Genomic DNA, 22884 nt, shown 5'->3' with positions numbered 1-22884 from the left:
GTGGTAAAAAGCTATTTTGCTTTGGGATTGATCTCGTGATCAGACGGTTGCTAGAGTTGAGGGTATGATGCCTCGAATGTTTTTAAAAATGGGGTGTGATCCTTTAAATCTTATTTGAGAAACGAATAAAGCACCTTAGTTACAAACTCAAAAACATTGCCGTCATAACATACTTTATATAATTACAGTTCACCCTGTCTTTCATGAGGCCCATTCAGTCGACGTTGCCGGGCAACCCGCAGGTGATTGACATGTCCCACACATTTGACGAAAACACAATCTACTGGCCAACAGCAAAGTCCTTCAAGCTGACAAACGTGTATAGGAATTACACCAAAGGTGGTTTCTGGTACGAGGCGTCTGAACTAGAGGCGGGGGAACACGGTGGAACGCACATGGACGCGCCTGCGCACTTCAGTAAAAACAAGTGGAGAAGTAAGTGTTGAAAATAATGTACGGCCTAGGATTTTTCTTCCGGTAACCGTTAGATATCTTCTGTAAAGTGCTAGTACATAATCTTCTTTTCTTTGTCAAAATAATTTCGGCCTGATGCATATGACGGTGCTGCAATAAAATATCTATAACTATGAAGATATTGAACGAAAATTGTGGAAATCTAGATATCTGAAGATATCTATTTGCTTTGCCAACTACATATTTTTTCAAATAGCTGCAAGTACGTTTTGATAACAGCGATGCAGTTTGTTGTTGTGATGAAATATAACAAAAAGAGATCGATTTGCTATTCATAACAATGTGGTCTTTCTTAGAATATCGACTGCTTCTAAACTTTAACTATTTCTCTTTAAGCAGTTGGTAGCATGATTTGCGAAAGTATTTGCACTTTGAAGAACCAGGCACATTTATTGATGAGCATGTTGCCCTGTGCACAGCTCCGGAAATACATTTCAGAGGCGTGAGTTCTCTCGTCACTGAGACTTTATTTTTTGAGAGCTTATTGACTTTTACGTCTAATCTAAATACTTTATTAACAAAGTTTATGAGAATGGGTCAAAACACTACCCAAATAATATCATTTTCCTAGGTGACGATATTCCACTCGAATGTCTCATTGGGCCAGCGGTTGTTGTCGACGTATCCTCAAAGGCCGCTGCTAATGCGAACTACCTCGTAACTGCAAAGGACTTTCAGCAATGGGAAGACATGCACGGCAAAATCCCTGATGGATGCCTACTCTTCGGTAGGTGAATCATTCGTATTCAAGAACATACAGAGCCATGTAGATATTTGAAGCGATGATTCGCATCCACATTCCTAAAGGAGAGTAGATAACATGTAACGTTAAGATACTGCCTCATAAAATGTACTGAAATTAAATGTTTCCTTCCAGTAAAGACCGGATGGGGTAAGTTTTGGCCCAATGAGCTCCTGTACCTTGGCACGGACACAATGGACATATCTTCGCTGCACTTTCCTGGAATACACCCAGATGGCGCTCGTTGGCTCGTACAGAACCGTGGGATGAACGCCGTTGGTATTGACACGTGCTCTATGGACTACGGACAGTCTACGGTGAGTACGAAGTTTGACCCCCCCCCCCCCGCCCCATCTCCCGATAGTGCAGGGCCGCCTTCCAGCTTCGTTTTAAACTGTAGATCACTTTTGTATTTTTATTTTCATTTCTTGACAACTCGATATCACAGAAATAGAGCGTACGTTCCCAAGTTCAAACACAAAAAAGTAGCATCATTTCATGGAAAAGACATAAGATGAGACAACAAGGGGTAAACAAACAAAGCCTTTGTCTAATGTTACCAGATTGTAATGTATAGTGCGTCACAAGCTAGAAAGGCAATACATTCGAGCAATACAGCATATTTTACCTATCGTCTTCCCCACGCAAAAAAGGACTGTTCCTAAGTCGCACCTGTGCAAAATTGAAATATTCCAAATAAATTTCTGCCAAAAAGTCATCCCAGTCTATAATGGACTTTTCCCAATTTGGCCACCTATGCAAAAATTGACTCTTCCGCAGGCCACCCCATACACAATGGACCGTTCCAAAGACACTTCCACTGAAAAAAAAAAGATATACTACGGGAACCTACCCTTACTGAGACCGATCTAAAGAAACAATTGTTTTAAAACGTTTTGTCTGTTCCTCAAAGCTAAAGCCTCACATCCTACAGTACTTTCATGAGTTGTGCGTTTCATTTATCAATTGTTCGCTTAGATTCCTCTCAGTCGTGGGCAATGCTGGAGCTCTCTTTTTTGGCTTGAAAGGTATCATGGAGCTTTGGCGGTTGTTTTACAAGTGTCAGGGTACCCCCAGGAAAGGATTTTTAATCGACCATTTTTATTTCGATTTGTGTACAAGAAATTAAACAAATATCTACATGTATGCTATGTACATGTACAATAACGATCTGAAATAAATAAATTAAAAATTCCATTTTTTACTCCAGAAATTTGAGACGCACCGAATTCTCTATGCTAACAATGTCCCGGGGTTGGAAAACGTGGCCAATCTAGACAAGCTACCGACAAAAGGGGCCACTGTGTACGCATTACCGATTAAGAGTGGAGACGGTAGCGGCGGCCCGGTCCGTATCGTCGGCATTATTGATAACACAACACGTTCAACCCCAACGCCACGGCCAATTCTGAGGCAGAAGGTGATTGACATGACCCACACGTTTGATGAAGACACGTTGTACAGACCAGGAAGGAAGCCCTTTAGACTGATCAATTCGTTCAGGAACTACACCGATGGGTACTGGTACGAGGAATCTGAGATCGAGGCGACAGAGCACGGGGGCACACACATGGATGCGCCTGCGCACTTCAGTAAGAACAAGTGGAGAAGTAAGTCCCATTATACAGTTATGTTTTACCCGGGCCGTTATTAACTAAACATAAACGTCTGGTGGATGTTCAATGGCCGTTTTGTATTGCTAGCTTATCTCATGCAGATATAGCAATAAACTCCAAGGATGGAATTATTTTCAGGTCTAGATACGAACTGAGTCGTTTTTGAGAGGCTTGGCTCTATGTATATGTATGCGAAGCAAAAGAACGGCCAAAGTTTTAAAACTACCGTATAATTCAGCACCAGCCGGGAAAAGTGCATAATATTATGCCAAGCAACTTACTGCACGGGCTTTAGGCTACGGTATTTATGTTGGGTACCCGCCGCGGTTTATGTTTTCGCTCAAATGCTCCCGACGACGGTTTCACCCGTCGCTCATCCCGGAAATGCCCCCCCCCCCCCCGCCTTCGGCATCACTTCGGGTTTCGCTCGGAAGCTCGGCACGGGTAATCTCCGCGCCGAGTACTTCGTCACGATCGGAACTTCAGCATCTATTCAACGACAATACCTTTGCCTACCGCCTGTGCTTAATGTCAGTAAAAAAAGTGAAACAAAGTGGGAAAAACTTAATCATATTTTATTGCGCCTTTCCGTAGATAACGACATTCCCATTCAACGGCTCATTGGGCCTGCGGTTGTGGTCAACGTGTCCTCAAAGGCTGCTGCTAATGCGGACTACCTCGTAACTGCAGAGGACTTTCAGCATTGGGAAGACATGCACGGCAAAATTCCTGATGGATGCCTACTTTTCGGTAGGTGAAATTGTATACCCATGAGCAAACATACCTGGGTAGGTTTTTGCAGCACTTATATAGATGATGAGAAAGACCTTTATTACGGTACAGTGTATGGCAACAGCTACTAAACAAAGTACGGAATAGAAGTATTGACTATAACTTAACATCCTTATTATTGAAACAGTAAGGGCTAGCATAAGTTTTTGATGTAGTGTTACAATCGAGGGAGCTCATCATGAGTTTCGGTATTTTTTTTCTAATAACGAATCGGTATTTTACACATGGACCTATTTTTGCATTGTGGGGGTTGTTGCATCTAAAGATATTCGATTCTTTCGGAATCTGTTTTAGTCGGATTAATTAATGTGAATAACGTATTCCGTAAAACATCATATCTAGAGCATTCCAATTAGCAAGCTATTAAATTTCTATGATCCAATCTTAAGGAGAATAGACAACATTAAAGATGTTTATTTCCTCATGCATTGCACTGACATTGACTATCCCCTTATAGTAAAGACCGGATGGGGTAAGTTTTGGCCCAATGAGCTCCTGTACCTTGGCACGGACACAATGGACATATCTTCGCTGCACTTTCCTGGAATACATCCAGAGGGCGCTCGTTGGCTCGTACAGAACCGCAGGATGGACGCTGTTGGTATCGACACGGCCTCTATAGACTACGGACAGACTACGGTAAGCGCATAATATACAGATGTATGTTTGTGTTTTCCTTTGATGTGGTAGAGGTAAACATCTTGTTTTTTATTACTCTTTTTTAAGCTCTTCTCCTTAATGGAGTTAGTGAGCAGTAGTAATAGTAGTGGTAATGATAGTAGTACATGTAGTAGTAGTAGTATACAGTAGCTACATTAGTAGTAGCAGCTCTGATCTCTGTACGTTTATTCAGATGACTCGCAATTGCTTTTATTCTTGTTGCATATTTGCCAAACATTTAAACATTGAAAACAGAGCTAGAGCTCCAGCTATCATTTTGGGCTGAAAGTAGTGAATGATATCGATAGAAATGTGAGTGAAGTTCTGTGGCACCCATACCAACTTCCAGTGTACTAGGTTATAATAGCATGCAGGGCATTCACTGTGCCCCAAATATACTTCTTTGTATATTTGGTAGTACTGTACTACATGTGCTAGTACTGTACTACATGTATAGTTTAGTTCACTTCAATTGGTAATACGGGTATCGTTATGAATGTTTATGAGCTTCTTGAACTTCTTGACAAATATATAGAGGATGATTGAGCTACATATAGGTGGAGATGTCCTTAGGTCTATATCATTTGGTAATAGTATATTTTCAATTGGTGGACATTTTAATGAAAAAAGGGGAGGAAAACATGCGTTTGCCTGAAAATTTTCTAGTTCTAGTTCTAGTTTTCAGTTCGAAGGGGATGCCGTAACGTTTTATCATTTTATTTAACCACAGAAATTTGAGGCACATCAAGCTCTACTCGGAAACAATGTCCCAGTATTCGAGAACGTGGCCAATTTAGACAAGCTGCCGACAAAGGGAGCAACCGTGTACGCCTTGCCGATGAAGATTGGAGGCGGCAGTGGGGGACCGGCCCGGATTGTAGCCATTGTTCACAACTCCGAACGTTCAACATCCCATGTTGATCTGTGATAAGGATGTTCCTGGTTCTAAGTGCACATGAGCAACGAGGTGCATAATGCCAAAGGTGATGGCCCCTAACTTGTTGTCTTGCTAATGACAATACATATCCAGAGGTGTTATGTTTACGCCTCAGATCGAGGCCTTCACCTTTGACATATTGCCCACAATGCTGCTCGATCCGCATGCGCACCTGGAACACGACTATCCCTTTAACGATTAAACCTGATATCACCGCAAGTGGGTAAGTTTTGGCCCAGGGCGTTAGGTGGAGGTTCCAGAATATTAGTTTGCCAATTGGGAATGATACACCACCACAAATTTAAAACATGAGGTCGGTAGATTTGATGAAGTAAATCTGTTTTATTGTCTTTCAAAATCATTTTCCATTCATTGCGTAAGCTAAATCTATTTCTGTCAGAATTATTATGAAAAAAAAAACATAGCTTCTATAGTCTCCTTTTTCCTTCTTAAATATGTAGAGAGCAATCATTGATAGCTTTTGACAAGCATGTGGTATTAAGAAACATAACAGATGAAATGTTTGTCTAGATTTTATCTTTCATGCTTAGCTCATTTCGAGCGCATATTTGCAAATGAGACATATTTCAAGTGGGTTTCTGGTGATTTTTCGTGATTTGTCTTGCCATTAAAGTCTTATAAAAAGTCTTATTTCATTTATGTGAATATCTTCTTGGCAGTTTGCCATGCAGTTCAAACTAAACGTAACTCAACGCATTTCCTTTCATTTTTTCTGATACAGAAATCAAACTATTTAAAGGTAGAAATAAAGGTAGAGATTTTCTTAGAAAACAAATTCTAGAGACTGTCTTCTTATCACTTTAGCCAGATATACATTTATCCATGCTCAAAATCTCATAGTTGGACTTCTGTACCAGATAGTCTAAGAGAAAGACGGAGATCATGTAGCTGTCGGGATGGTCCGAGTCCAGACACAGAATCCCGCCTCTATCTCCGAGCTGTTCGCTGATTATCCGCTCGGCTTTGGGCACACGTTCTACGTCTCGGTAGCTGTAGTAGTTCTCTGCCGTTAGCAGAGTGCCTAAACGTTACAGAAAGACTTTATCGCACGACAACCGTACACGGTACACATTATGGCAAGTGTAACAAAATAGAAGTATATTATAAAATGTAACATCCTTATCACTAATACAAAAGCGTGGAGGCGCACATTAGTGTTAAGTCCATGGAACACACCTGACTCATTACGTAAGTCTTGTGCCAGTAAAGCTACGTATATGGAGTGTCTTGGCCAGTTATCATGAAGAATGTCATAGCTGAGGCCGAATATCTAGGGTGTTTTTAACGTTTTAATTGAACGGTTCTCAAAACGTTTTAAAACGTCCTTTACATGTACATACAGCGTTATTTCAAATCAAATATTCCTTGTGAAAATAACAACTTCGAAACGGTTTACGTGTGTTAGGGCCAAAAATTCCTATAAAGCGCTGTACATGTTAGAAAAGAAACACACGCCAATGTAGATACCTGCCTTCTGTTGGCGGGAAACGAGCCATCGGTTGAACCAATCGCAGACCTCGGCTCTTGGACGCCTGTATGATCGTGTCCGTCACGTTGTCAGGGAGGTAGTAGGCAGGGTGTAAACCGGCGTCACGGTGACGTTCTATGGAGCTCACTAGACTATAGCGGATCCATCTATACTTCTGCAAAATGAAGTGCCCTAGCGGGAAAGGTTGGTTCTGCAGGGAATATACCATCGTGCTTAGAGTCCTTCTTGATTTTTTCATGTCAGTCAAAGTCGGGTCAATGTTTTGCCCAAAAGCAAGAGGTTACCATAATTATAACTCACTCACTCATGACCCATGACCTCAGTGGTCGTAGGGGCGTCATGAGGACATTCAGCAGCAATGATATTGGCAATTACAAACACAGCACTACAAACAATATCTTTAAGATCATCTCTAGTTTTCTCAGTACAATCTCGCCCTTATGTTTGTTCAAGAATTGCTTGTGATATGCACCTGACTGTTGTTGCTTCATCATGCAACTGCTTTCCAATAAGTTTTTTTTTTTTAATTCAGAAAAATAGTATCTGAAGAATATGATCACTTGTTTCTGGAGTTTCTCACCTCCCGCATCCCGATAGTAAAGTTCCGTGCCCAGTCTCGAACGAGATCCGGGAACAGCTCCACAAAGTCTCCGTACACGAACAGAGTGAGGGGGATGCTGCCCGGATGTGCCGCCATCGTCGCTACAAGTTTCCTAGCGGCCTTGGCGTTCATACCGACCTGGACCGCCAACGTCAGTCGGGGAGTTTGGGAAGGAGACACCGGGCAGCTGGAGTACACGCTGCCTGGTTCACCGGGAGTGTCTATCGGCACCTGGAATAAGAGTTATGAGTTTTTAACCTGCAAAACTCGTAAGTATTGCGTTTTAGTCTTAGGTTGATGGGTACCACCATGTTGGGTTTTAATGTAATGGATCAGCCATGTTACTAGTATTTCCTTTTTAACAAAACCAACTGAACAGGTACGTATATCGATACAGCGGTTCAATGCGTTTTGGTGATATAGCTTAGATGCCCAAATCATACATTTCCTTTGCGAAAATATGAAAGCCCCATACAACGTCGAATATGACTTATTTACATACTTAGTAAGCGGAATAAAAAAGATACACCCTATGATGTTGCCATTTGAAATATAAAATTGCATGCAGGTGTGCAAGCAAAGACTAAAAAGTATAATCATTTAGATTTGTAATCTAAATTCGAAAGCGAAAAGACAAGGCAAGACATTCGCAAACCACAGTCCCCCCCCCCCTGAAACAGTTGATTCTGTAGCAAGGTAAGAATCGTTTCCACCTACTTGACTTGGTGGATGCAATTCATCTAGATCATTGTATTGTCTTGTTTCTGCAGACCAGGATGCCATAGAACTGGCAATGCCCTTGTTCTTCATGTGTTGGATTAAGTTCTTCTTCGATACTTTACTCCATCCTTTGACGGCTTGATTTAGGTGAAACTCGCCATAATACCTACATTATAAAAACAAACAAACCACAAAGAAAACAAAATGACGAGATACTGCCAAATAGCAGACTGAGGATCTGACTATCCTTTATGTGTCTTATCAGGTAACAAAAAGAATTAGATTTACGGTACGCCGGTGGCTGTTTTTTGTTTTCCTGAATCAGAGAAATTTTTGATATTTCATTTTCCTTTAAGAGAATACAAATCAGATACACTTCAGTTCCTTATTACAAAAATTAAAAAGGTGGTCACTTTATCCAAATATAGATCATATTTATCGACATAGATAACTCATGTAAATGTAAGAGATTTCTCATTTCACTTATAAGGGAAAAGTTTGTAAGAGATATTTGATTTCCTTATCATTGACTTTTCTTTCACAAGCAAGAGATTTTGCGTACAATCTAACAAACAAACAAACAAGCACAAAAAATTGAAAAATAGATAAAAGTTACGTTTTTCTACTACTCACTTGTCCACCCATTTGAACGTTCCATCCGCCAGCATCTTTTTGAGAATGCCGAACTCAGCGCCCTCCACGTCTAACTTGAAGATGACGTAATCCTCCTGGTTGGTGTTTTCCCGGATCCATTTGGACAGGTCGATGGTTCGGACCGTGTGTCGGTAGGAGAACAGCCGCTGGCCGCCCGTGCCTTTTTTGTTTATTGTTCATTGTTCATTTGCACAAATTAAAAAAAAAAATTTTTTTCTGCAAACATTAAAGAAATACTGAAACCTGAAACCTCCCAGGTTTATCAAGGGTTCCCCCTTAACCGCGAGTGATTACATACTGTAAAGAATAATTGCTAATCATTTTATAATGTATACATATGTAAATAAGATCCAACAAAATATCATTATAGATAGAAAAGATTGATAAGAAAAACCAACAGACAACTAGCTAAAGAAATGATAAAATCAAATGATATATAGAATTTTACAGAAGTTAAAGAAAATATCAAATTGCGCATTTCATACTTGATAAGTTACTAAACAAAAGTACAATGAACAATAAATACCAAATGTTTTCGCAAACACGTGTACATGAAAGCAAACAAGGGAAAACAAACAAACAGACAAGGACGAGCAGGGTTTTTTCCACGAACAGTCAAACTATGGAACTCGGCCCTCCCAGCCCACTGCTTTCCCCCCGATTATAACCTACAAACCTTCCAAACAAACAGACACCGCTATCTCTCACCTTAGCCACATTCAGTTTAGACCAATCACGTCAATTAGTTCAATACTTAAAGCCCTCCTCTCACTGGACCCGCGGCACGCTGGCGGCGTCGCTGCGTCCTAAACTGGATTTGTGTTACCCTTGACGTTATAATGGGAATATCATTCAAAACGTACAAGTATGAACAAAAAGACAACAAAACATACAGAGCTTAAAAAGATTCGTTTCTTGTCGGTGAAATTCGTTGAGTGCTTTATCAATTCGATCGGCCGCAGCGAAGCCGCCAGCGTGCCGCGGGTCCAGTGAGAGGGGGGCTTAAAGGCAGACTAAACTTAATTTCGTAAAGCATACTGCATTATGTTAAATATATCACCAAGACCAGTTCTGACTTGTTTTACACTAGTCCATCATAGATTAGCGTATTTACAACATTTCAAATTCGCGGCCTGGTGCCGTAATACTGAACGAGTCCAAAGACCGTGACGTCAGGATCCGACAGAATCCGTCAGAATCCGACTCGGCCCCATAATATATTCTATAGAACACGTATCGATCGTAACAGTCGGATCTGACGGATTCTGTCGGATTCTGGCGTCACGGTCTTTGGACTCGTTCAGTATTACGGGCACCAGGCCGCGAATTTGAAATGTTGTAAAAACGCTAATCTATGATGGACTAGTGTAAAACAAGTCAGAACTGGTCTTAGTGGTATATTTAACATAATGCAGTATGCTTTACGAAATTAGGTTTAGTCTGCCTTTAAAGAAGTGGCCCCTACGGCCTTGCCTTGAGCGAGATCGTTGAAAAAAACCCAGACCTTTTCTCATCTTCTCCCTCCCCGACACGAACAGACTCCCGCCGCCCCACTGCATGTCCACCCCGCGCTTCAGCGCCCTCCCCGGGTACCAGGTCGCCTCAGTGTACGCCGTCATGTTTCCTGGAACAGGGGTTCAAGACAGACGTTCTTGTTTTACAAAACAAAGTATGTTGACATTTTAGATCATATTATTCAAAATGGTAACCTCGTCTTGTGGTCGTGAAGTTTTGGCTTGCGAATTGGTCTGCAACTATAAGATAAGAAAAAAAATGCTCCATGAAAATGTGTCAAAAAGGGATGAAATGTGAATATTCTCTTGTTGTAAAGTGTGGACTACAAGTGTAGAATAATCATCATGACTGTGTCTGTTGATCTGTCACCCTTACGACCGGCCCATCGCCAATTAGATTATGGAACAGGAATAAGCCATGACAGCTCCTAGTGCGCATGTTATGTGCAGTTTTTAACTTGAAATTGTTGTAATTGTGGTCTAGGGTAAAAGATCTCTAGCTTTCAAGCTTAAACCTTTGATCTTACCCACAAACCCCTTTGGTGATAGAACTGTGAGATGACGAATACGACATGAAGACCTTTCATTCAAATACAGAACATGTCCTTCTTCTTCTCATTACGTGCTCAACCTCATCAAGTTGAGGAGTCTAGCACGGTACGTAAGACGTACACAAGACTGTAAGGTTTTGGACCATCGCACACCGGGGCACGCCCCTACTCTTTTTCGAAAGGTGTGGTGGGTTCTTTTACGTGCGTGGGGTGTGGCTCTCCCCAAACACGGGACCTCCATTTAACGTCCTATCCAAGGGACGTCCCTAACCCTAGATGAGTTAGGTACTCATTTACACCTGAGTGAAGTGAGGAAAGTCGTGTTAAGTGCCTTTCCCAAGGGCACAACGTCGGGGCGCAAGTTCGGACATGTCTCTGGGCACTCCCGGGATTAGATCCCGGGTCCCATTGTTTGACAGCCACATGCTCTACCACTTGCGTCAAACGACGCCACGTAACATGTATATGTAGCACTACGACTCACCATCTTTTTCAGACACTGCGATGGGACAGTGCAGCACATGGTTAGAGTAAGGTGCAAAGTACGGGGCTAGCCGGTGGTCCAGTTCGAAGGAGTGAATGAGGAAGTCCTTTCCGCCCGGGTAGGTCTCTCGGAACAGCTGTACGGTGGAGGCCACGTTTGCACCGCAGTCCAGCAAAATCTTCCGCGGCTGGTGAGGGGATCGGGCTGTGATATTTGTCCTGTGCAATCGAAAGAAGTACGGAGGGAAGTATCTTGATAGCAAGTTAGCAACAAATGAAAGGCCTTCCAAGACTCTAAAGACATAATTTCGTTATCAATGTTCCATGTTGTGGCTGTGGATTATCAAGGCGCAGTTACATGTCTCGTGTGACATCAATTGTGTGATCTTTGGCGCTGGATTGTCGGCGACGCTATGACAAACCAAACGTTGGCTAGGGTCTATGGCATCTGTTTTATGAAAACCAACGGAATTTTGTTCATCAAATCCACAAGTGCCCCAACAACGCTGTATAGTTTTAACGTGACTTCTTTCTTGCGATGTAGCTGTGTACATTCAAACCTTAACAGTGTTGAAAAATTGTGTCACCCAATCGATCATAACTTCTACTGCCACCTCTTGTAATGTAGCTTTTATCTTTCAAGTGCAATGCTATTTTGACTCACCATAAACTCTTCTCAGGTAACGCATACTTCAGGTGTGGCGAGTCGACGTCTTGACTTAAATCCCTAGCACTGATTTTGGTATCTTGTCCTTCAGGTATGCACCTTATTGGTTGGCAGTTTGCAGTGTTTATGCTGCTGACGTAGCCAAATTGAAACCCAATGAGCTGACTCAAGACGATGCCGACAGCTATTCCCAAGAAGAAAGCTATTCTGCCCTTCTTTGCTGTAGTAGCGACGAATGTGCCCAGCATGTTAGCATGTCATACTGATGAAACAATGCAAAAGAACATTATGGTGAACAACATACTTTTTACTTTTCAAAATAACACTTGAAAAAAAAACAGATATTGCGTGTAAGTTCAACGTAAAAGAGTAGTACATGTATTTGTATGGACTATATGTATTTCTGCCATGTCACGCATTCAGGACCGTCCCACGACTTTGCTCCCGATCCCTCCCCGACCTAGCGCCAACCTTGGTTGGGGATCGAGAGATTGGGATCAAAGTCGTGGGAGGGTCTTGAATGTGTGACATGGAATCAACTCCTTTTCAAATCTTCATTCGTTTAAATCAACATGGCAGAAATGCCTATAATTAATAAAGAGGCATGTACCCCTGAATCATGTTGATTTTACATATCATATCTATACACACATAGCAAAACATAGCAACACTATGACACAGTCTGTACAGACGGATATTGGTTATCTGTTGTACAGACGGATAGTGTAGTGGAGAAAGGACTTATAGTCTGTTGGTCCGAGCTAAAGGGACACTGATTTCACCAGAGTTCCGTGAAGTCCTTCCAGTGACCTCTGACCGGATTTTTGGCGCCAGATAATGCAGTGGGTGGTGTGGCTTTCTAGCATTCATTTGAACAGTTTGAGAGCAGCTTAAAGTTCACGTCTTTCCTGTAATGTTGGCAGGTCTTGAACACCCCTCCTTCCACCGAGAGATATAATCCTTGACATACAAATGTCGGGTTTTAACTGAAAACATTTTTTACAAGGCCAGTTAGTCCGTCCCCCTCCGGCTTGATTTGTACCTACTACTGTAAATGCAGAAATGTTCGCGGTGGTTTATGTTCGCAGTTTTTGCGGCGACCGTTTCACCGCGAACTTAAAACCACCGCGAACATTTTGTCCAATACTGTAGCAGTATGTGACTATAGCACTGCCGCGAACTTCAGACCACCGCGAACATCCCATTTTCGCCTTAGCGCGAAATAAAAACCACGCGAACTTTAGTGCGTTAACAGTATTTGGTAATTACTAGTCGGACGGGTAAACACGAGTGACCTCGCTTTTCTTGTAGAATGTTCCCATATTTTGTCAAATAGCCACTCCGTGATTTTCAAGTCGTGTATTTTTCTTCTTGCGACTTTAACTTTTAAGGTATTTTAAGTAAAAGGCCATGACCGTGCCATGTCCCATACTTGTCATGCTTTAAGCTCAACTTAGCTCCGTAGTCTTCTCCCTGTACGAACCTTTATTTCACACGGGTCATTACTTCTCTGTATAAACATGGAGGCGTCAGGCTGAAAGAAGGGAATCTAGATTTACACTAACGTGACATAGTTTGTGAGTGAGCAATGTCGCTGCAAAGTAGTATATAGCCGCATGTGATGACCGCTAACAGTAAATCCCTGGTCACACATATATACGATACACCTACGGTAGCATACTGCGTAAATCGCAGGATAATTCCAGGTGAATGGCAGATAAAATTAGTTGTCGTCAAGCGTCGAGTTTAGAATGATACAATACGGGCTCTGAGCTGCATTTACCTTCACACGGCGGTCAGCAATTACTGTTTTACCTTCTATTAGCCCAGAGACTTACCTAACCCCACCGTGCGGTGAGCTACGACGTGTGTCACCACGATGTTAAATATTCAAACTATAACCCCCGCTGCTTTAATTTCCAATCTACGCGACGTACGGCGCTATCAACGTGAAGAAAAATCCAATCGTAGGTGTATCATACGATATGTGAGACTTGAATGACCACAATGTTAGATACTAACCTTATTCTTGTCAGTAAAATTTTACCGCCTTGTTGTTGAGGTCGGGATCACTCGTGCGTTTTATAATTTACCTTCACAAATGCGCGGTGAATACTGTAAATGCAGAAATGTTCGCATTGGTTTTATGTTCGCGGTTATGAGATTAACTCTTAACCGCGAACTTAAGTAAAACCATCACGAAAAGCCGTTCTATTGAGTGACTGTAGCACTGTTATTGTTTCTAGCGCGAATTCAAAGCCACCGCGACACTCCATTTTCTCCCTACGGAAAAATTGAATCCCCGCGAACATTGCTGCAATTACAGTATGTGGCAAACACGTTTGTGCCAGACGAGTTGACCGCCTTAGGGACATAGTGTCCTCGGCCACCACCAGTAACAATGATTGGGATGGGTTAAAGAGTTACTCTGACTCTCATCTACACACTGACAAGCATACACACGGTCTTGATTCCAGTCTCTAGGTGTCGGCTTAGGGGTGTTTTACTGGACCTTTATTGGATCTTTTCTGTCAGCCTGTCTACTTAGCTGCCATATAGAAATTTCGCAGCCTTTCTACTTTAGGCCACAGCAAGTAATTTTTATGGATGACATCAGCGCGCTCATTCTTTTTCGCCTGATTCCGAAAAAGAAAATTTAATTGCCCTCCGACGGTGGTCAATATGCCAAAAATTGGCAAATATGTCGTAAACGTCGAACCAAAGAGTTGAATTTATAAGTCACTCTGTCAGTGATTGAGCCCTGTGTTTTGATAGGCAGTTTGTAAAATCAGAGACCATCAGGGATCCAGCGAACTTGAGGCTCAATTGGTCGCATTTGATGGCATGAGTTGACAGGGTGTTTCATATGAATACCAAGTTGAATATAGCTGCTGCCTAGGTGTTCCATTGCATATGAATACCCAGTGTAGTTCCTGCCCATGATGGTATGACAAGCTGTTTTCTGCAGTTATCCTAGTTAATGGAGTTGTATACACATCTTCAAGGACAGTTTAATGTTGACAGTCAATGGAATTTCATCGCATATTAATACCCAGTGTAGTTGCTTCAGATGATGGTACAACAAACTCTTTCCTGCATTTGTTGTAGTTAGTCTAGCTAAATGTATACACATCTACAAGGACTTGCTTACTGTTGAATCAAGGAGGCTTTATATTAGATATGACACCTCACTGGTTGAATACAGAAATAAAAGACCTGTTGGTTGTGACATCATATTGTGTTGCCTCCATTCTTGTTTAACAAGATCTATGATCTCAAAATTTGAAGATATAGGAATCTTGTTTTTTTTGCCCGCGTTGTTTTTTTTCGCCCTATCACATTAATTTTGGAGTCCGCGGAGGATGTAATTGCTGTGGCCTTAGCTGCCGTGGAGCGTTTTGCCGCCAGGGGGCTAGCTAATTCAATCCAAGGCCGTAAACCCACTACGGAATTTCTTGTTTTTTGGGGTGTTTTTTTTCACTAAAAAAGACTTTTTCATGGGGATATTGTTTTGCGTGTGTTTGCGTGTGCGTTTGGCTGTGTGTATGTTTGTGTATTACATAAAACAGATGCTTAAAGTCAGCATAACTGAAGAAAGTGTAAACGGAATGTAATGACATTTTGTATGTGGGTAGGTGTTGGGAGGAGGAAGGCCAAGGTCGATTTAGGTCCCCTTTGTATGTGTCACAGGAACTGCAATGGCGTATTTGTAAAAATCTTCTAAGGAGAATAACAGTTATTTTTATATTTAGTCTGAAGAAAGGAACCACAGATCTGATGTGCATGTAGGTTGGACAGAGATGTACACAATGAAGTGCAAATTATGCAAATTGGGACTGAATTTGCATAAGTAATGAGGAAAATCTATACCTCCATTCTAGGCATCTCACACCTGTCACACCTGTTAGTCTCAAATCTAGGACAAGAATTCCCCAGGCCCCAACAACTGGTGGGAAACCACAAAGGGATACACTATAAAAACTGTATACTTTATGTGGATACCCCCTTGCACATCAAACAAAACCAGCGGTAACACCAAATAACTTGGGCACATAAAACACATGTTACATACAACACATATTATATAGAAACAAATTTCATGGATATTTTGGGTCTTCAGACTCTTGTTGAATGCTGTAATATGTTTGCGACAAGTCTCCAAAGAAAAATGAAAAACAAGTGGAATGGGCTTTTACAATTCATTTTCATCACTTTCTCCAATGGTGCTATTATACCAAATGTACGCTAGTCCTGTCTTGAGTCTTGACATGTTGGCCCATTAGATTTGTGTATCATGGGTATCAAAATACAGGAGCTATCGCGTCAATACGTAGCATGAAGACTAGACGGATTGCCCTATCTGATTAAATGTATTCTATTTTTGCCCTTCATGTGGTGGTAACTATGCAACAATTCCCAGAACCAGCTGGGGGATTTAGGTCATAGGTCGTTTAAATGTGTTGCTAATGCGACTAACACCTACTTCGTGCATGTGTGTGTGGGATAGGGGTCAAAGTGGTCTAAACCTTAGTGCGTCCTTGATTCATTTGTTTATTGTTAACTTTGGCAATTCAAGCGCTTTGTAGATAATTTGTATACAGCTTATAGATAATATAGTCCCTTTTGTTTATATAATAAGACCTTTAACCCATACTTTATGTTACTCCTTGACCATTTGATCGATCAGATCGCCTAAAGATTAATATACAGAAAATAACCTATGATAAATATTGATGCGTTCTAATCTCCAATATATTAAATATCTACTGTCATTTGTCATATTGGAATGAATACTTGGCAACCTGGTTTGAATATCACAGAGAGGTCGAGGGGCCAAAAGCCAAAGCCTAGGAAGTACAAGCTGCATATAACCATATGCTTTGTTTCTTTCTCCTGCACTGGAAATAATATAATTCCTCATCTTTTCCCTCCTTAGTTTTTCTTTGTTTCTTGCGTCCTCTTTTACAAAATCTGTTAGGAAACATTTATTTATCACTCAGCCTGAATAGCATGATATACACAATCATACATCAGCACAAGATAGACATAAAAGGCCAAATCATGAACACTGATAAGCACGCTATACTCTGCCTCCCTCCCTTTCTCTCTGTCTTTCTCCCTCCCCCTTTCCCCCGTTGTCGTATTCCCTCTCTGTCTTTCGCCCGGCGAAATGCTGTGTAAACAACTTGCAGACATAAAGAACATTTGATATTTAAATTCATTCTTTTGAGACCTGGCATCTGGCCCGAACGTTTTGATGTCTGGGTTTTAAGAGTTTGCGACGTTGATTAACTGTTCGTATTGGTCTGCTCTGATACAATTCAAATGATTGTTCATTTTGCGTGCATTTTCTATTGCTATTATAAATCACAAACTCACAAGAAGCTGTTATCTGAGTCATATCCAAATTCATCCGTCAATCCGTTATTTATTATGTTCTGTAGTCGTTTTCGTTGTCAACGTGCTCAAAAACACAACCATACTAACTCAAATGGTGATAACAACCCTCCCACGCAAATAGTCATGAAATGACGACAGAGTCACCAGGGTTATGTGATGAATATGAAAAACATGACAAGCGTAAATGTTATCGAGATGTCAACGCCCTCTCGGTTGGGACGTAAAGCTGGGGATCCCCTGTTTGCGGACAGCGCACATCCCCTGTGCGTTAAATCAAAGAACCCACCACAGTTATCATATAGATATACATAATGACATGTGACAACCCCTGCATGATATACATTGGAAAATATATTAAAGAATGTCTAGACGTGAGAAATTCCTCCAATGTTTGTAAAAGCCTATTGTCACACCACTCTTGTATTAGGTATTGTATTCCCTAATGGAACTGTAGTTATGTACCGTAGATAACATAAGTTTGTACGTTGTACAAGTGTTGTGCAATAAAGTTATCATTATTAATGAGAGTAGGTATCCACCGTGATATGAGTAGATCAGACTATGCAATCCGATTGTTAGTCGAGCATCACAGACATATATTTACTCCACAAAACTTGTGTGTCACGCCTTCATTTTGTTTACCAGCTATGCAAAACAGACACATTTCAGAATGAATATATAAAAGGAGGGGTTTTAAAACTTTACATTGAAATATTTTTATCTACTGATTATCATCACGACATGTGATTCTGAAAAATATTATTGTTGCAGTTATTTTTTGTGTTGGAAAAGAATGTGATCTATGATACTTTTCTGTGATTTTTAGGACATCGGTAATGCTGTATCAACATCTCCCCCATTTCAATTCCTGTGTGTTTTCAACAGTAGCTGATGCAATATCTCAGTATGATAGTTGAATAGTCTGGACTGAAGTCCTTGATATCTTGGCGCAGTAGATTTGCCGGTTGATGAAAGCTCGCAGTGACTTGTTTTTCTGCTAAAGCAATCAAATAAGAACTCCATCATAGAAACGATTGCATCAGCAACCGCACATCAACAAACGGGGAGAAAGCAATGTTTTATATTAACTTGTTTGTGCAGCCAATCGGCAATAAAACAATTGAAGTGGCGCCTGTCCCACCCCGCAAGTCAAGTGGTACATTCCTACACCACAAGGTGTGGTTTCCATGATCCAGTCGCTGCACGTCATTTCTCACCGGGGCAGCGATGCTGTAGGTCTGCGGGCGAGAGAAGAGGATGGGCCGTACGTTCGCCACCGTGTCGACGGTGCTTCTGACCCTGCTGATGTTCATCCCCGGAACGCTGCCCGACCACACAGAAGACGTGAAGGAGACTCAAGAGAAAGGTGTGAACATGTTTCATTCTCTCATATTTCCGTCCTTTTTAGATATGTTTGCAAAAATGTCAGAGTAAACAAGGATGTGCATGTGGCTAAACTGGTAGCAGGCTCACAGTTGAGGTGAGTTGGTAACTTAGAGACCCCGGTTCTGACATCGGGGTCAGGACATCTCGGCTTGGGCTGCTTTATTTTTCGGAAGGGACGTAACCATTCAGGGTCTTATGTTCGAGAAGTGCCTCGTTCACGTTAAGGGGGAAGGGCTAGCAACCCTGCTACTGAAACAGCATGGTGTCTTACACTATGTGCCACTATGCACTGGAAGGGTATGAGCTGCAAACGTCGGAGTGTACGTGAATAATTTGTCGTTTTGATATGTGGGACAGAATTTTTTTTTTTTTTGCTTCTTTTGTAAGCGTGGAAAATCAACCTGTTAGTGCTTCACTTCACCGTTTGTTTTGATAAAAAAAATCGACTTCTTGTTAATATCACCGCATTGTGATGTCATGGGAAAGACGGGCTTTTTTTTCAAACCTGTAACTGAGAAAAAAGGGCAGTTTTCGCGTGGGCATTACATCTGGCTGTCTGGCTGTTTGTTTGTGTTGGAAATAGGGCGAGATAAAATCTATGTTGCATACTAAAATCATTTTGTACAATAACTTTGTGCACCTTTCTTTTGAAGAAAGAATGGCGGTATATAAACCTTATTTCATCAATATATATTTTTCTTCATTTTTTTACGAACGCGCGCCCGCCGTCTAATTATTTGTTCCTTGCGCGCACGTGTACGCGCACGTGTACAGCTACTGTAATTCACTCTATCTCCACGATAGCAACATTTCACGGTGTAGGGAAAATGAACATTTTCATCGACCTTTAACTTCACGGTAAATGCACATAACGTCGGTAATGTTGTGGGGAGGGACGCGAAGGAGTAGCTAGGTATCGTAATATTCTGAGCGCCACTTGTTGTTGTAGAGAGATGGGGAGGGGTATAAAAGAAGAAAGGGTTTTTTTCACGGTGATGATAAGTTCACGGTACAGTAGTGACCGTGAAAAAATGAACACAAAATTACAGTGTAAGAAACAAGAATTACAATACGTTATTGCCATTCATCTCTCCCGGGGGCTGTACCGTGGTAAAATACGGAGCGGCGGGGTTGCCCACATCGACTGTTTGTTATAATTGTCTGGCCTGGCGGGATGACTATAATCCCCGTGCAGATGTAAGGATCCGGCCACGTGTCCGCATTTTGCGCATTTTAGGGACCGTTTTTAGTGCCTCATTCTAGTAGTGGATCTTTTTTAAACTTTCTGGGGAAGACCACAGAAAACGCACACTACTACAGATAGATTTAGACGCGTAGGAAAGGCCGTGAAACACCGATAAGATCCCGACACGGTGGCCTTCTGGGTAGGTTTCTTGATTCAGAACCAGATTCAGACAGGTGCCGATGTACTGCCCTCGGGAAAGGCCCTTAACACCAATTCCTTCACTCGACTCAGCTGTAACTGAGTATCTAGCTTCCTTGGATAAAGCGCTTAATGATGGTCCTGTATTCGAGCACGCACACGAAAACGTAACTTTAGCCTTTAATGGTTAAGATAAAAACGAATAAAACAGACCGATTCACGTGGTTTGAGATTTGGAGGATAAGCAGCGAATGTGCAAATGGTCCGTTACCTAGGCAAAAAATCAGACCTCGGAAAGCAAGTAAGACCACGTAAGCTTTTAGAAAACTGCGTGTAAAATACACGCAAGCACTGTTTCAGACAGGTTACCACGCTGCATGGGTCTAAACACGCCGTCATCCCCGCCCACTGCAGACGTAATTACTGCGCGCTCTAGATCTAAAGCCCCTGTCACACTTGTGCGTATATACAAGTCCGCATGGGGTCCGTATTAACAAGTTTTTTGGTTTAGGTTAAGTTTGCAGCCGAAAAAGTGATTTATTGGGTTCGATAACCAGGCTGCACAACGGTGGATCAAAGTAGAAAACACCTTTTTCCCCGCAAACCTTACTTAAGCCAAAAAAATGTTAATGCGCAACTCACGCGCACTTGAATATACGCACAAGTGTGACAGGGCCTTAAAACGGCGACAACAACGAAGTCACCTTCAAATTTGTTCATATCTTTTTTTCCACAGCGTTTGCTTCTTGCTTGTTTTGTTTCTTCTTTTTGGTTACTCTGTAGATGCAGAAATGTTCGCGGTAGTTTTAAGTTCGCGAAAAGCCGTTCCGTTATGTGAGTGAAGCGCTACTATTGTTTCAAACGCGAACTTAAAACAATCTCGAACACTGAATTTTCTACTTACTGCAAAATTAAATCCCCGCGAAGATTTCTGCATTTACAGTAATTGGTTATTCGGTCGGACGGTTGCTAACCAGAGAAGTAGCAGTATGCAGTATGTACGAAACCTTAAGTCTGAATTGGTATGAATCAGTCGGGGGGGGGGGCAATTCGAATTCGCGACCTTCACATACAATTCGAATATTGTACCCATCAGCATATTACTTGTACAATGTACTTGGGACCTCAAGGGCTGGATTTATATTGGATTATGAATCAGATAGGTCGGTTCGGACATTCTAAAACCACATCAAAATGTTGCTTCCTTGACATTAAAATTCCATTGTTTCAATTCGGTCCGTTGGTCGGACGACGAGTGGTTCGATGTCTGGGTTATTTATCTTTTCTTATTTACACCGGGAAGGACCCCTACTCATTTCAATAAGTGTAGTGGGCTCTTTGACGTGCTTGAGGTGTTGCTCTCCTCAAACACACTTCCTCAAACACACTTCATTTAACGTCCTATCCGAGGGACTGCCCTAACCGAAGCTAGGTACTCACTTACACCTGAGTGAATTGAGGAAAGTCGTGTTGAATGCCTTTCTCAGGGTCACAACGTCAACGGGACAAATCAGGGGAGCCCAGATTTGAACCCAGGACCTCTCGGTTCTTGGTCAAACTCCCTGCCACTGCGCCACCGAGCCGCCGGTTAGATTTCTTCGGTTGGTGGTCGGTTGCTTGTGACGTTAGTTTTTGTTGGTTCAAAGCGTCAAATTTTCCCCATAGCATTAGGTAAATCACTATCTTTTTATTTCATACAAGGTACCTTGCGCAGTCGCTAGAAATGTATTAAGTTTCTCTTACGGCAATAATGTACCCCCACGCGGCCAACGCTACGTCAAACAGATATGGCCAACTCTTTGTGAAATGTATTGTTTTTCATTATTCATATTTCTTGTTGAACAGCTTTCTTAGATTACAGTAGAGTACAGTTTGTAAATGCTTGCAGGACATGCAGGGCGCAGGCAACATCCCCTTTTTCCTTTTTTTTGCATTTCTAAACAATTGGACAAATGTAGTGACATTTTGTGAAATGGTTATGTCCATATATTGCAAGGTCACAGAACACGATATTTATCCGCGACCCAAGGATAGAAAAAAAGAAAAACTAGTGTGCACAAACATGGTGCAAACCTCGCAGAATTTCTTCCATTAAAGCCAGCGAGGAAGAGTCTGCTCTGAGTAGTAGATATGTCGGATCGCACATATTGGGTTGTAAAGTCAATCCAGTCGGTGTACAAATGCGCCTGAATGTTACAACTGCCTGTCTATTTATTTATTTATTGGTTCAGCATGTACATGCCAGGGTTGCCCAACTAGCCGGAGGCTATTTTATTACTAAGGACAAACCCATGTGACGCCATAGGACTGTAGGTTTTGAGCCACTCACACCGGGAAGGACCCCTACTCTTTTCGATAAGTGCGGTGGGTTCTTTAACGTGCTCGAGGTGTGGCTCTTCTAAAGGCCCCCTCTCATTGGGCTACGGTACTGTGGCGGTGACGTGCGGTAGCTACCGCCGCAGTGCCGTGCACAGACCTCGGCGTACCGTCCTAGTGACGTCTCAGTGCCGTACCAGTGCCGGTCCACACCGCCGGCGTGCCGGTTGAAATGGCGATTTTTTTCAAAATTTGAAAAAAAACGCAAGTGGCAAAGTGCCGCGCGCTCGCCGGGAGCTTACCGGGAGCTCACCGCGCGCGCTATTGTGTAAAAGTGATATGTCAGTTTCAAGGTTATACGTATATTCTATAACATGTTACCTTTGTTGCACCAAGTGTCATAAGTGAAAATCCTTTTATCACTTGAAATCAATTTTTGATCCATTTTTTAGAATAATTTTGCATTGTATTTTGATC

At 41.9% G+C, this 22884-nt stretch overlaps 2 protein-coding genes and 1 long non-coding RNA gene across 3 annotated transcripts; 2 read left to right on the top strand and 1 right to left on the bottom strand.

Annotated features, from left to right (window-relative positions):
• The first annotated feature begins 251 nt into the window (after positions 1–251).
• LOC136434836 (isatin hydrolase-like) lies at positions 252–2870 on the top strand. Its single transcript, XM_066427909.1, has 4 exons — positions 252–435; positions 1046–1201; positions 1352–1533; positions 2427–2870. The coding sequence occupies exons 1-4, from the start codon at positions 252–254 to the stop codon at positions 2868–2870; spliced, it is 966 nt and encodes a 321-aa protein (XP_066284006.1).
• Positions 2871–3435: 565 nt separating this feature from the next.
• Positions 3436–5854, top strand: LOC136434543 (uncharacterized). Its single transcript, XR_010755758.1, has 3 exons — positions 3436–3582; positions 4082–4263; positions 5015–5854. It is a non-coding gene; the product is annotated as an uncharacterized lncRNA (long non-coding RNA).
• LOC136434529 (uncharacterized) lies at positions 5544–10330 on the bottom strand. The gene is made up of 6 exons (XM_066427396.1): positions 10211–10330; positions 8686–8866; positions 8050–8218; positions 7312–7563; positions 6714–6921; positions 5544–6263 (listed from the first exon to the last, which is right to left on the bottom strand). Exons 1-6 carry the CDS (start codon positions 10323–10325, stop codon positions 6043–6045), a joined length of 1146 nt encoding a protein of 381 aa, XP_066283493.1. The 5' UTR covers positions 10326–10330; the 3' UTR covers positions 5544–6042.
• Positions 10331–22884: the final 12554 nt, after the last annotated feature.

The sequence above is a fragment of the Branchiostoma lanceolatum genome, chromosome 5 (assembly GCF_035083965.1).
Source record: "Branchiostoma lanceolatum isolate klBraLanc5 chromosome 5, klBraLanc5.hap2, whole genome shotgun sequence".
NCBI lineage: Eukaryota > Metazoa > Chordata > Leptocardii > Amphioxiformes > Branchiostomatidae > Branchiostoma > Branchiostoma lanceolatum.
Note: the sequence above shows the minus strand (reverse complement) of the source record. Positions and strands in the feature narration are given on the sequence as shown.